We start from the raw sequence: 12,539 nt of genomic DNA on the forward strand, positions 1-12,539 counted from the left end.
CATTCTAACGCTTCCCTAACATAATTTTGACCCATGACTTATGGTATGTCACTGTGATTTCGAAAAGCGGCTTACAGGCTATCGACCTCCTACACACAAGCACATACTTCTGGCCTGAATACTTGTGTCACTTTTCTCATTCCCCCCCCCAACCCGACACACACACACACCGTCACTCCTACTACAAAAAGAAAATTCTACATACAATCACTGACTTTTCTTATGCTTCTTAATTTAATATTAAAATATTTCATACTCTCTGTGTTGCTTTTGGCCTTTTTTTTTTTGGTCTTCACTCTGGCGTTGTAATGCTCTCGCACCCAAGAATTCTATTCTCTTTTTTTTTTAACTTCCATCTACAACACACAAAATTATAAAGTTTATGTCGGCTTTATATGATAAAAAATGATTGTTTTTAAACAATCTCTACACAGGCAAATTCGCGCTAATGAGCGCTATTCAAAGTAACCCACAAAAGAGTTTAATAATGCTTAAAAACGCAAGGAAGTGTTATCTTGTATTCTTGCATTTTTGGATATGTCGGTTTAAAAAAAAACTTATTGCTTCGAAATTGCAAACAATTTTTTTTCTTTTTTTTTTAAATTTAACCGCTGCGTTCGTGACAATGGCTTAGTCGCTCTAAACCTAAGAGATTAATTTTTTTTTGCATTTTTTTCATCTACTGCAATTGGGAGAAGTAGTGATAGGGGAATCAGTAAGGAAGACTGTTTGTTTGTTTGTTTTAAGGGAAATACTAGTCCAAGGTTTGATAACTTTATTACATTCATAACAGCACGAAGTATCGGCAGTATCGGATACTTAAAAGGTTTGAATATAAAACAATTCGTGACTTGTTTTCAAGTTTAGCTTTCAATGTATCCTTCAATGTATCCTTCAATGTATTCTTCAATGTATTCTTCAATGTATTCTTCAATGTATCCTTCAATGTATCCTTCAATGTATTCTTCAATGTATCCTTCAAAGTATTCTTCAATGTATCCTTCAATGTATTCTTCAATGTATCCTTCAATGTATCCTTCAATGTATTCTTCAATGTATCCTTCAATGTATCCTTCAATGTATCCTTCAATGTATTCTTCAATGTATCCTTCAATGTATCCTTCAATGTATCCTTCAATGTATCCTTCAATGTATTCTTCAATGTATCCTTCAATGTATCCTTCAATGTATTCTTCAATGTATCCTTCAATGTATCCTTCAATGTATCCTTCAATGTATCCTTCAATGTATCCTTCAATGTATCCTTTAATGTATTCTTCAATGTATTCTTCAATGTATCCTTCAATGTATCCTTCAATGTATTCTTCAATGTATCCTTCAATGTATTCTTCAATGTATCCTTCAATGTATTCTTCAATGTATCCTTCAATGTATCCTTCAATGTATCCTTCAATGTATCCTTCAATGTATCCTTCAATGTATTCTTCAATGTATCCTTCAATGTATCCTTCAATGTATTCTTCAATGTATCCTTCAATGTATCCTTCAATGTATTCTTCAATGTATCCTTCAATGTATCCTTCAATGTATCCTTCAATGTATCCTTCAATGTATTCTTCAATGTATCCTTCAATGTATCCTTCAATGTATCCTTCAATGTATTCTTCAATGTATCCTTCAATGTATTCTTCAATGTATCCTTCAATGTATTCTTCAATGTATCCTTCAATGTATCCTTCAATGTATTCTTCAATGTATCCTTCAATGTATCCTTCAATGTATTCTTCAATGTATCCTTTAATGTATCCTTCAATGTATCCTTCAATGTATCCTTCAATGTATCCTTCAATGTATCCTTCAATGTATTCTTCAATGTATCCTTCAATGTATCCTTCAATGTATCCTTCAATGTATTCTTCAATGTATCCTTCAATGTATTCTTCAATGTATCCTTCAATGTATCCTTCAATGTATCCTTCAATGTATCCTTCAATGTATTCTTTTAATGGCCTCCCATAAGCTATGTCATCTCATAATGGGTTGAAAAATTATACGAGAAAAATATCATTTTCTTAATGTTTTTTGTTTCTACATTGATCCACGCGATGCTTCTTGCAGCACAGGCTCCTTAGAACATTGACTCCTCACAGCATTGACTCTTCATAACAATGACTCCTCACAACATTGTTTCCTCACAGCATTGTCGACTCACGGCATTGACTCCTCACAACAATGACTCCTCACAACATTGACTCCTCACAACATTGTTTCCTCACAGCATTGACTCCTCACAGCATTGACTCCTCACAACATTGACTCCTCACAACATTGTTTCCTCACAGCATTGACTCCTCACAACATTGTTTCCTCACAACATTGACTCCTCACAACATTGTTTCCTCACAGCAGTGACTCCTCACAGCAGTGACTCCTCATAACATTGACTCCTCACAGCAGTGACTCCTCACATCAGTGACTCCTCACAACTTTGACTCCTCACAACATCGTTTCCTCACAGCATTGACTCCTCACAACATTGTTTCCTCACAACATTGACTCCTCACAACATTGTTTCCTCACAGCAGTGACTCCTCATAACATTGACTCCTCACAACATTGTTTCCTCACAGCATTGACTCCTCACAACATTGTTTCCTCACAACATTGACTCCTCACAACATTGTTTCCTCACAGCATTGACTCCTCACAACATTGTTTCCTCACAACATTGACTCCTCACAACATTGTTTCCTCACAGCAGTGACTCCTCACAGCAGTGACTCCTCATAACATTGACTCCTCACAGCAGTGACTCCTCACATCAGTGACTCCTCATAACATTGACTCCTCACAACATTGACTCCTCACAACATTGTTTCCTCACAGCATTGACTCCTCACAACATTGTTTCCTCACAGCAGTGACTCCTCACAACATTGACTCCTCACAACTTTGACTCCTCACAACATCGTTTCCTCACAGCATTGACTCCTCACAACATTGTTTCCTCACAGCATTGACTCCTAACAACATTGTTTCCTCACAGCAGTGACTCCTCATAACATTGACTCCTCACAACATTGTTTCCTCACAGCATTGACTCCTCACAACATTGTTTCCTCACAACATTGACTCCTCACAACATTGACTCCTCATAACATTGTTTCCTCACAGCAGTGACTCCTTATAGCATTGACTCCTCATAACATTGACTCCTCACAACATTGTTTCCTCACAGCATTGACTCCTCACAACATTGTTTCCTCACAACATTGACTCCTCACAACATTGTTTCCTCACAGCATTGACTCCTCACAACATTGTTTCCTCACAGCATTGACTCCTCACAACATTGTTTCCTCACAACATTGACTCCTCACAACATTGTTTCCTCACAGCAGTGACTCCTCATAGCATTGACTCCTCATAACATTGTTTCCTCACAGCAGTGACTAATCATAGCATTGACTCCTCATAACATTGACTCCTCACAACATTGTTTCCTCACAGCATTGACTCCTCATAGCATTGACTCCTCATAACATTGTTTCCTCACAGCAGTGACTCCTTATAGCATTGACTCCTCATAACATTGACTCCTCACAACATTGTTTCCTCACAGCATTGACTCCTCACAACATTGTTTCCTCACAACATTGACTCCTCACAACATTGTTTCCTCACAGCATTGACTCCTCACAACATTGTTTCCTCACAGCATTGACTCCTCACAACATTGTTTCCTCACAACATTGACTCCTCACAACATTGTTTCCTCACAGCAGTGACTCCTCATAGCATTGACTCCTCATAACATTGTTTCCTCACAGCAGTGACTAATCATAGCATTGACTCCTCATAACATTGACTCCTCACAACATTGACTCCTCACAACATTGTTTCCTCACAGCATTGGCGACTCACGACATTGACTCCTCACAACATTGTTTCCTTTGACTTGTACGTAATTGCTTCCATCTTTCTTTTAATGTTCATGTTTATGGCGGACTGTTTGGTCTTTTTGCATCGAGTAGTTCAAAGTCTAAAAGCTGTAAATGTCTGTTTTTTTTATAGTTATGTGTCTTGTCTAGAGCCTGTAAATTTATGTCTAACACGTGACCTCCTCTTCATTTATCCTCAAACTGGCTATGAAGTTTATGAAGTAGCCTTCTTTTTTTTTTTTTTCTGGTTTGATACATTTTTAAAAAGAAATTGCATTTAAATTGAAACGTTGATGTAAAAAGTTATTTGTTGCACAATTTCAGTTGGCACCTAGACTCGATACATGCAGTAACCATAGACTAAATACATATATAGTGTATGATAGTAACCAAATTATTGTGCAGTATAAATTCTTATTTAAAATCAAGCACGATTTAAAAAAGAAAGAATATAATCATTATTTATGGTACCTAAAATGCTTTTGAAAAACTACGAATTTGCATTGACTTTGTTGCTTTTGTTTGTCAACTCTGTAACTTTCAAGCGCGTTCTGTTTAAACTGGATGTAAAGAGACTAAGGCTAATATAATTGTTCTCAAATTGAAATGCTGACGTCACTGCTAGCAGCAAACGATCCGAGAGCAGACGTGCAGAAATTGATTTGTCAATAGAAAAGAGTTGTAAACACTAGAAATTACTATATTTATCCGAGTTTTTTTTTCCTTGTGGACAAAAAAAAACAACAACATTACTTCGCAACGGAAAGGTAGCATCCTTTACTGAGCTTTTAAGTTAGTAAATTCCAAAATATATTTTTTTCAGAAAAAGAATTTAATCAAATAAAATTGTAAATCTTAAAAAAAAATCAACAATAGCGTAGCTAGGGTGGGGAGAGGAGGGGGTAGAATTTGAAAATTCCCCCGGGTCCCCACTTGAGGTGGGCCCCCAAATGAGTGTTTTTTACATTAAAAATTAAATATTACGCAAAATGCAGGGGCCCCCAAATAGGCCAAGCCCCCACCGGGGCTCACAAACGATGGAAAATTCCTAGCTACGCCCATGAATATTAAAGCACTGATGGCAAAGATACAAGTAAACTTTGACCACCACAAACTCTACCCCTCCTGTATAGTTCGTCCATCATTGTTCAATGATGACCATTTAATCATCCATGAGAGCTTTGCACTGGGGCTTTGTGCCTCCTCAAGTCGCTGGTGAGACCTATGTGAGCCCGGAATGTTTGGCAGGTTATTCCAGCTGGAACTAGTGTCATTGGCCTTGCTTTTTTTCTCTGACGCTTTTCTTCTGCCAACGCTGTTATCTTGTCCTCTGCAACTTGTGCACCAGTTTTTACAGCGCCACGCCATGATGCTCTACCATATGCTTCCGTCTCACAGGCGACATGGTCAAGGCTGAAGCTTTGAGGGTGTCCATGAAGCATTTTCTTTGTCCAGTTTGTGATCGCTTACCTTCCCTTAAGTGGCCATAAAGGGGTCGTGAACGGATGCGGGAGTCTTCCATTCTGCAGATGTGGCCTGCCCATTGCAGCTGAAACTGCATCAGGATTATGTGGATGCTCTACAGGCCCGCTCTTTTAGAAGGACTTAAGTATCTGTTACGTTGATAGCTTATAGAATTGTTCTGACAGGGAAGTCTATGAAACTAAGAAAATTATCAAAGCACAGATAAGTAGGAAATAATTCTATTATAAGATATCTTTGTTAGCTATTTTTCTTTTAATAATATTATAATCAGAATGACTTCGTTCTATGGAGCATTTACAGAAACTTACAAATGTTGTTAGGATTGGGTGTATAGCTGTCATTGAGGTCGGTAGATAAACAAATTGGCCTAATATAATTTCTTTTTTAAATCGATTCCGACTTTATAAAGCTGACGGTAACACTGGACACTGCTCTAACGGTAAATATTTTGTTGAATTCAATAATTAATGAAATGATCTTTCTGAATTTTTTCATAAAATGCGTTGTCCGTCGTTTTCAATTTTTCTTAGCATATGATTGAAAAAAACAACTAAAGATTTTAAAACATGTTTCTAGGTCTGTACCCACGCGTTGGGATGTTGTTGACTCTGGAACCCCACAGATAGCATTCACATTAACAAAGCATTATGGGTAACAAAAAGAAGTTTTATGTTGCTCTCATTGGTTGCTTTGTAATAAAGATAAGGAAGGACTGAAAGGAAGTAACACCCACTGACCAATATAAAAAGTTCGTTTTAAAAAAAATGAAGAGGAGATCTTTTCCCTTTCAATCAAAACTTTGAACAATCAAATCTAAATAGAAAAAACAACTAATAATTGTGTTTACTGTTCGTTACTACTTTAAATTCACATAATAGACTAAAATAAATATTCATATTTTATCATTCATAAAAAAGTGTCTAATCTTTGCATGTGGTCGGCCATATACAAAGAAATATTACTGATACACTGCACTATGGGAAACGTAATGACACCCATGAGTTCCTGACCGTAAACGGTCAAAATAACATTTTAATAATTCAATAATTAATGAAGTGATCTTTCTAAAATTTTAATTAAATGTGTTGTCACGTAACATGAGTTTATGTGCGAAATTTCGTTGGATAATAGAAAATAAATGATTTTAATTTTAGACTATGACGAAATTGTAAGTTAATAGTAGGAATTAAAAAAAAAAACTACCTCTTCCTCTCTTTCCTGGTACTGTTCCCAGAAGGAAGGGAGCCACGAAGACCTTGTAATATGCCCTAGAGTTTTGATTTGTGTTTTGTTTTTTACAATAGCAGGTCATCGTGGAGTCCAACCGCTGTAGTAACCCGTTTGTATTGCGGTCTTTCAATGTGATACCTTATTATCCTTCTGTAGCATCTCAATTCCATTGCTAGGATCCTCCTCTCTACCACTGCAGTCAGAGTCCAAGACTCGTAAGCATATAAGAATGTGGCCATGACCAGGGAAAGCATCAGTCTGACGCTATGTCTTTGTCTTTCCATATTGTTTTGAGTTTTGCGAGCGTTTCTGTGGACTGTGTAATGCGGGCCAGCAGTTCAAATTTGGTTTCATTGACTCAGATGAGGGAGCCAAACCTGAAAGGCAACTACAAGAAGTAACGGTTAGTTCTTATGCTGAAAACGGTTAGTTCTTATGCTGAAAACGGTTAGTTCTTATGCTGAAAACGGTCAGTTCTTATGCTGAAAACGGTTAGTTCTTATGCTGAAAACGGTTATGCTGAAAAAAATGTCTTTCAGGCAGCATGTCGCTAACATCAAAATCTGCCATTAGATTGCAGTGTCTAATAAAAATGAAACAATTGTCTACTATCTTGAGGTAAAAATATAAATAATAGGAAAACATGTAAGATACTGGAGTTACTTTTTCTCTGGTGTTCACTTACTAAAAGATATTTAGTAGAGTATGCAGCATACACTTTAAAACTTTGCTTTCGTAAAGCATTAAAAAAAAGGATGGTAATGTAAATTTCTTTTTAAATATTCATTGTATTATTAGTTATCTTTTCAATGCTCCCTAGCAGGGGCAGACTGGGTGTCAAAATTGGCCCTTGCATTTGCATACACAAATTGCGTTCCTTATCATGGTAATGAGCCCGGGCGCATTGAGCCACTTTGCGCAATGATAACTACGCCACTAATTATAAAGTCTGTAAAGGATCTTTTTTCAAAGATAAAGCGAGAGCTAATAATGATTCTGTGTGGGGACACTTTTAGAAGAGAATATTTTAAGATGTTATTTCTTTCTCTTCTTCTGCCGTAATCTGCTCGTAGACACACACACACACACACATATAATCAATGCAAAGAACTTTACAACTCTAATTTCAGTTTCCGATAGCTTTATTGACTATAAATTCTAGTGATTTTTCACTGTCCACAAGCTGCGTAGATTACAATATCTGGACTTGACTGTATTTCTCTGTAATTCACTGTACACTATCCTTGCACGTTCTTTCTCTCTCTGGTTTATATAAGGTTCCCAAACGCTTCTGGATTATTGCAGAAACATAGGTAGTTCATTCTGGAAGATCACATGACCATATGTCGAACGATTCGCACGCCGTCTCGTTTGCACACGCGTCTTCCAGAACAAACACTGACCTTTCACATAAGTCGCCGATGTCACGTATGGTGTCCTCTACCTGTGCAGCTAGTTTCTTTGGAAAACTATTTTACATAATTTATTATTAATTGAAGTGGCCTATTCGGCCATCAGGCCCAATGGGTATCGACCCACTTGGAACTATCCCAAATAACCAGTTCAATTTTGTTTACTGCACATATTAATAAAGCCCGCCCTAATCTTATTGCTTTAAATGATATGGTTACTATGGTAGATCTCTTTTACATAATTTCTGCAACATTGACCCTTTTGAATTATTAATAAGGGATTTGCCAGGCGTTAGATATTTATAAATTGCTATGGATATCTCCATTTACCAAAATCCATTTAATTAATAAAGATAACAACTATAAGTATTTAATAGGCCTACATTCGTTTATAGATTATCAATGAAATGATAACAGTTGAATCATAACTAATAATGTAATCTAATTATGACTTAATATCTAATTCAAAGGACTAGTTGCAGAGACAAAATTCGCTGCAAGCACTTTTTTTGACATAATTGAGAGTTGTCTCCTTACTTCCTGCTGCATCTAAATATAGCCTGAAAACTTGCTGCCGGTACATGATACTTCACATGGTTTCGCTTATGGAGACCAAAAAAAAATGTAAATCTATTTTAAAAAACAAACCATGGCATCGTTGTGTAAACAAGTTGTTTATATCTACTGCTAGCGATGTAACGATTTGTCTTGTATGCCGCGCCACATTATAGATCTAGAGCATCTAGCACGTGCTTTTACATCGGAAACAAGAAGACGTCGAGGCACTGACCTATCTACGTTAAGGCGGGGAGTAGCCTAAAATTTCTCAGTGCGATTGCAAAGTTCTAGAAATGAAATAATATAAACTATGTCTAAATTCTAGAAACAGCGGTGTAGTAAGGGATATGGGAGCCCAGTGGGGGCTTGGCCTCTTAAGGGGCCCCTGCATTTTGACATTCGACATCCTTACTTGAGATTATGTCGCCTACTTAGCCTATAAATATGTCTAATGTGTGGAATACATGCAACATGGTCACTAATTTACATAACAACATGAATAGCATGATTAATATTTAATGTCAACAAAATTTTGAACACTCGTTTGGGAGCCACCTCAAGTGGGTGCCCGGGGGTATTTTCAAATTTGTACTCCCCCTCCCTTCTTATCTTATATTATAGAGACGTTACTTCCAAAAAGAAGATGATTACGTCACTGTCTAGTTTGCTATGTCCTTAAAGTTTAGATTACAACTGCAAGCTCAGAATTTACAGACAGTCTTAAACTGTGATTTGGCTTAGTAAGTTGGCCTACACAAATGACGTCCCAGCTTGCAATAGTTCTGGCGATTGGAACAGTAAAATGCCAAAATAAAGAAATAAATAACATTTAGCATAATATTGCCAGGAAAATCAAAAGAACACAAAATGTTAACAATAATTTATTTAATATAAACCATTCTTTCAAACATAACCTTAAAATACTTCCAATAAAATAGCCTAAACGGAAAACTATCATAGGAAGTCATAGATATTTAGGATAATTAACATAAGGCTGATCAAATCTAATTGTACAACTTTTATTTCATTCAACTCTAACTCGACGCATATTAGAATAAGCAATCTCTTTTTACTTGAAAATAAATAAATAGGCCTACTTAATGAAACAACTAAATCTGGGGAAAAAACTTTTAAACAAAAAAGAGCAGTGAGTTTTAGCGCCATTGAAAAACTCATACATTGTGGGAGAAATACAAATTACGTTTAGACTGCACTTACAAACAAAAATTGTATTGACTTTAAATTGCTCATCCTATAACAAAGTTCCGGCCACTCCCTTCGTTTTCAAATCCATGAGTAAAAATGTATACTATAAAAGTGATTGAGAACAAATTCAAAGCAACCTAAATAAGATTATTGATTGGAAGAACGCCAGGGAAAACTAAAATATTCATTAAAATAAAAACATGTTACAAATTAGACTAATTAGAGGTAGTGCCAAGGGAGACTACAATCTAAATGTGGACAAATGTAGGAGTAATAGATCTAAATCTTTAAAAAATGAAGTGTTTTAACGGCATGTGCTATATTTGAAAAGTGTTTTAACAGCATCTGCTATATCTGAAAGGTGTTTTAATTTCTATTCCCGTCCCTAAATCAACCACTGCATAGCATTAAGAGGGAAACTCGGATGTTCATTATGGTTAGAAATGTGTTGGTATGGACTCCTGGGGCTCACATACATTTCCTCTTTGTGTTTATAGAGTTAAAATAAATGTTATGTTGTCACTGTCATGAAAGCAAGACCATGGTGCAACATTTCCTAGCAATTGTCATTCTCCTTGTCAGCATTATGTAGCCTGTAAGTGGATGGCTTCTTGCTTGCAAGAGGTTAGCTAAAAAATGTAGTGATGTATATCTTTGTTAAGGAACTCCGAAACTTAAAAAAATATTTTTGGTATTACTACATTATTGTTATACGGTTTCAATCAATGTTTTAAATTACACAATAGAGTACTTGATAAACAGCAAACTGACTTGAAGCCACACATCCCAGTAACCTGGGCCAACTCGGCAGCACTACAGTTAACTAGCCAGATTTTTTTCTGTATCCCAGCACCAACAGGGCCGGTCCTAGGCCACTGCAACCTATGCGGTCGCAGTGGGCCCCGCGCTTTCATAGGCCCCGCGCTAATTCTAGGTGTAATTATTAAATTGTAGAATACATACGAAAAAGTCATGGAAATCTGAATTTATTGAAATCACCTTAAAAACAGATAAAATTATCATTTGTGGGTGTTATTCATTACGGAAAACGCCAATCCTACCTGCGATAAAATAAAAAAGACATTGTCAGCTTTCATGTAATAATCGGACGAGCTTTCACCTTAATCAGATGTTACAATTCTTTATTTACTTTTATAGTCACTGGCAAATACATATGCCATAGTTTGCAAAGTTCTTAAATTAAAGTTAATTTGATTGCAATTTTGTTCTTAGTAAAGAATAAATAAAATTAAAATTCAAAGTCAATTTTTTTTTTCTAATACAAAATCTTTATTGTTACTTATTACCCTTATTCCCACCCAGACTAGGCCCCACGCAATCAGTTTCGCATAGGGCCCCACAATTGATAGGACCGGCCCTGAGCACCAAGCTAACTTTTGTCAGAATTAAGCTTCATTTTCACATCTCCCAGCTCCAAACAACCCTAAAACTGGCTCACACACTTAATGTAGACTTACAGAACAGAGTCAAAATGTTAATACAACGAAAATCAAATTAAGGAATCAAACAAAACATAAAATTAGAAGTTTTTGTCCTATAAAAAGAGCTAAAGAAAAAAAAAAGAGGTGTGTAAAGATAAGTTCTTTTTTTATTTTGAAAACCAAATTGACAACCAATGATGAAATGTTTTCAGTGACATAGTTAAATATAACTAAAAAAAATCAGAGACTTGAAGTCATCAATAAACTTTCATCTTAATTACTTTCATTCATTCCAGGAACAGAGGACAACAAAAAAGATACAACACATAATGACTATACATTTCTCTAATCTAGCTCTCTATACTAGAACGCTGGAGAGTTCTTTTTTAAACTATCTGTAATGGATAGTATTGTTTCAAACTATTCTAAATATGAGCATATAGCTTCATACTATATATATATAGGTTCATACTAACAAAAACTGAGCTAATATTTTCAAACTATCTAGATTGGAGAACATAGGTTCACATAACTGTGCATATAATTTCTTACTACTTATAAAAATGTGGATACATTTTTTTAATCAATGGAGTTTATCATAAAATTAACAGAAATTTTGGATGAAGACTCCAGCATATTACTAAAATCTACTTCATTGGCTGCGTCTAAAAAAAAAAAAAAAGAAAAAGCTTGAAGTACCAGTATAAAAAAAAATATTTGATGTTTAAAAAGTTTAAAAGAATTGTATTTTCCCGATACACAAATCTAAGATTGTTTTTTAAAATGTCCTTTTGTGTGAATGTTAATATGTACAATGGTGTATGAAATCTGTATTAATTCTAAACATTTTTTCAAACAAAAAGATTTGATTACTTAAATTTTGAAGATTGAATTTTTAAAAAATTGAATTGTTACCAGTACATTAAAAGCATGTAGAATAGAAAATGAGTAAATGAATGACCTATTTTTGTGTTTAGGGAATGATTTAATAAGAAGTAGGCAGATCTAGCATAAAGGCAACAAAAGATAAAACAAAAATATTGAATGCAATAAAATTTAAAGCTCTGACATTTATCTACAAAGACTTTTTTTATGTCAATTACTTCCAATAAAAATTAGTCAAAAATGTGAATAGTTAAAAGTTCTAGAAAAACATAAAGTGAGTAAAATCATATTACATTTGGTAACTTTTAAAATCTATTAAACCAGAAAAAAAAATACAAACAAAAAAATATTGAAACTTCTGAAATTCACAAGAAAACCCAACAACATGTCAATAACAAATACACTGAATTAAAAAGTTA

General features: G+C 35.2%; 1 protein-coding gene across 1 annotated transcript; it reads right to left on the reverse strand.

Annotated features, from left to right (window-relative positions):
- Positions 1-863: 863 nt before the first annotated feature.
- Positions 864-5,344, reverse strand: LOC129926337 (uncharacterized). Its single transcript, XM_056029662.1, has 2 exons — positions 5,200-5,344; positions 864-1,990 (listed from the first exon to the last, which is right to left on the reverse strand). Exons 1-2 carry the CDS (start codon positions 5,342-5,344, stop codon positions 864-866), a joined length of 1,272 nt encoding a protein of 423 aa, XP_055885637.1.
- Positions 5,345-12,539: the final 7,195 nt, after the last annotated feature.

This window comes from Biomphalaria glabrata, chromosome 5, assembly GCF_947242115.1.
Source record: "Biomphalaria glabrata chromosome 5, xgBioGlab47.1, whole genome shotgun sequence".
In the NCBI taxonomy this organism is placed as follows: domain Eukaryota; kingdom Metazoa; phylum Mollusca; class Gastropoda; family Planorbidae; genus Biomphalaria; species Biomphalaria glabrata.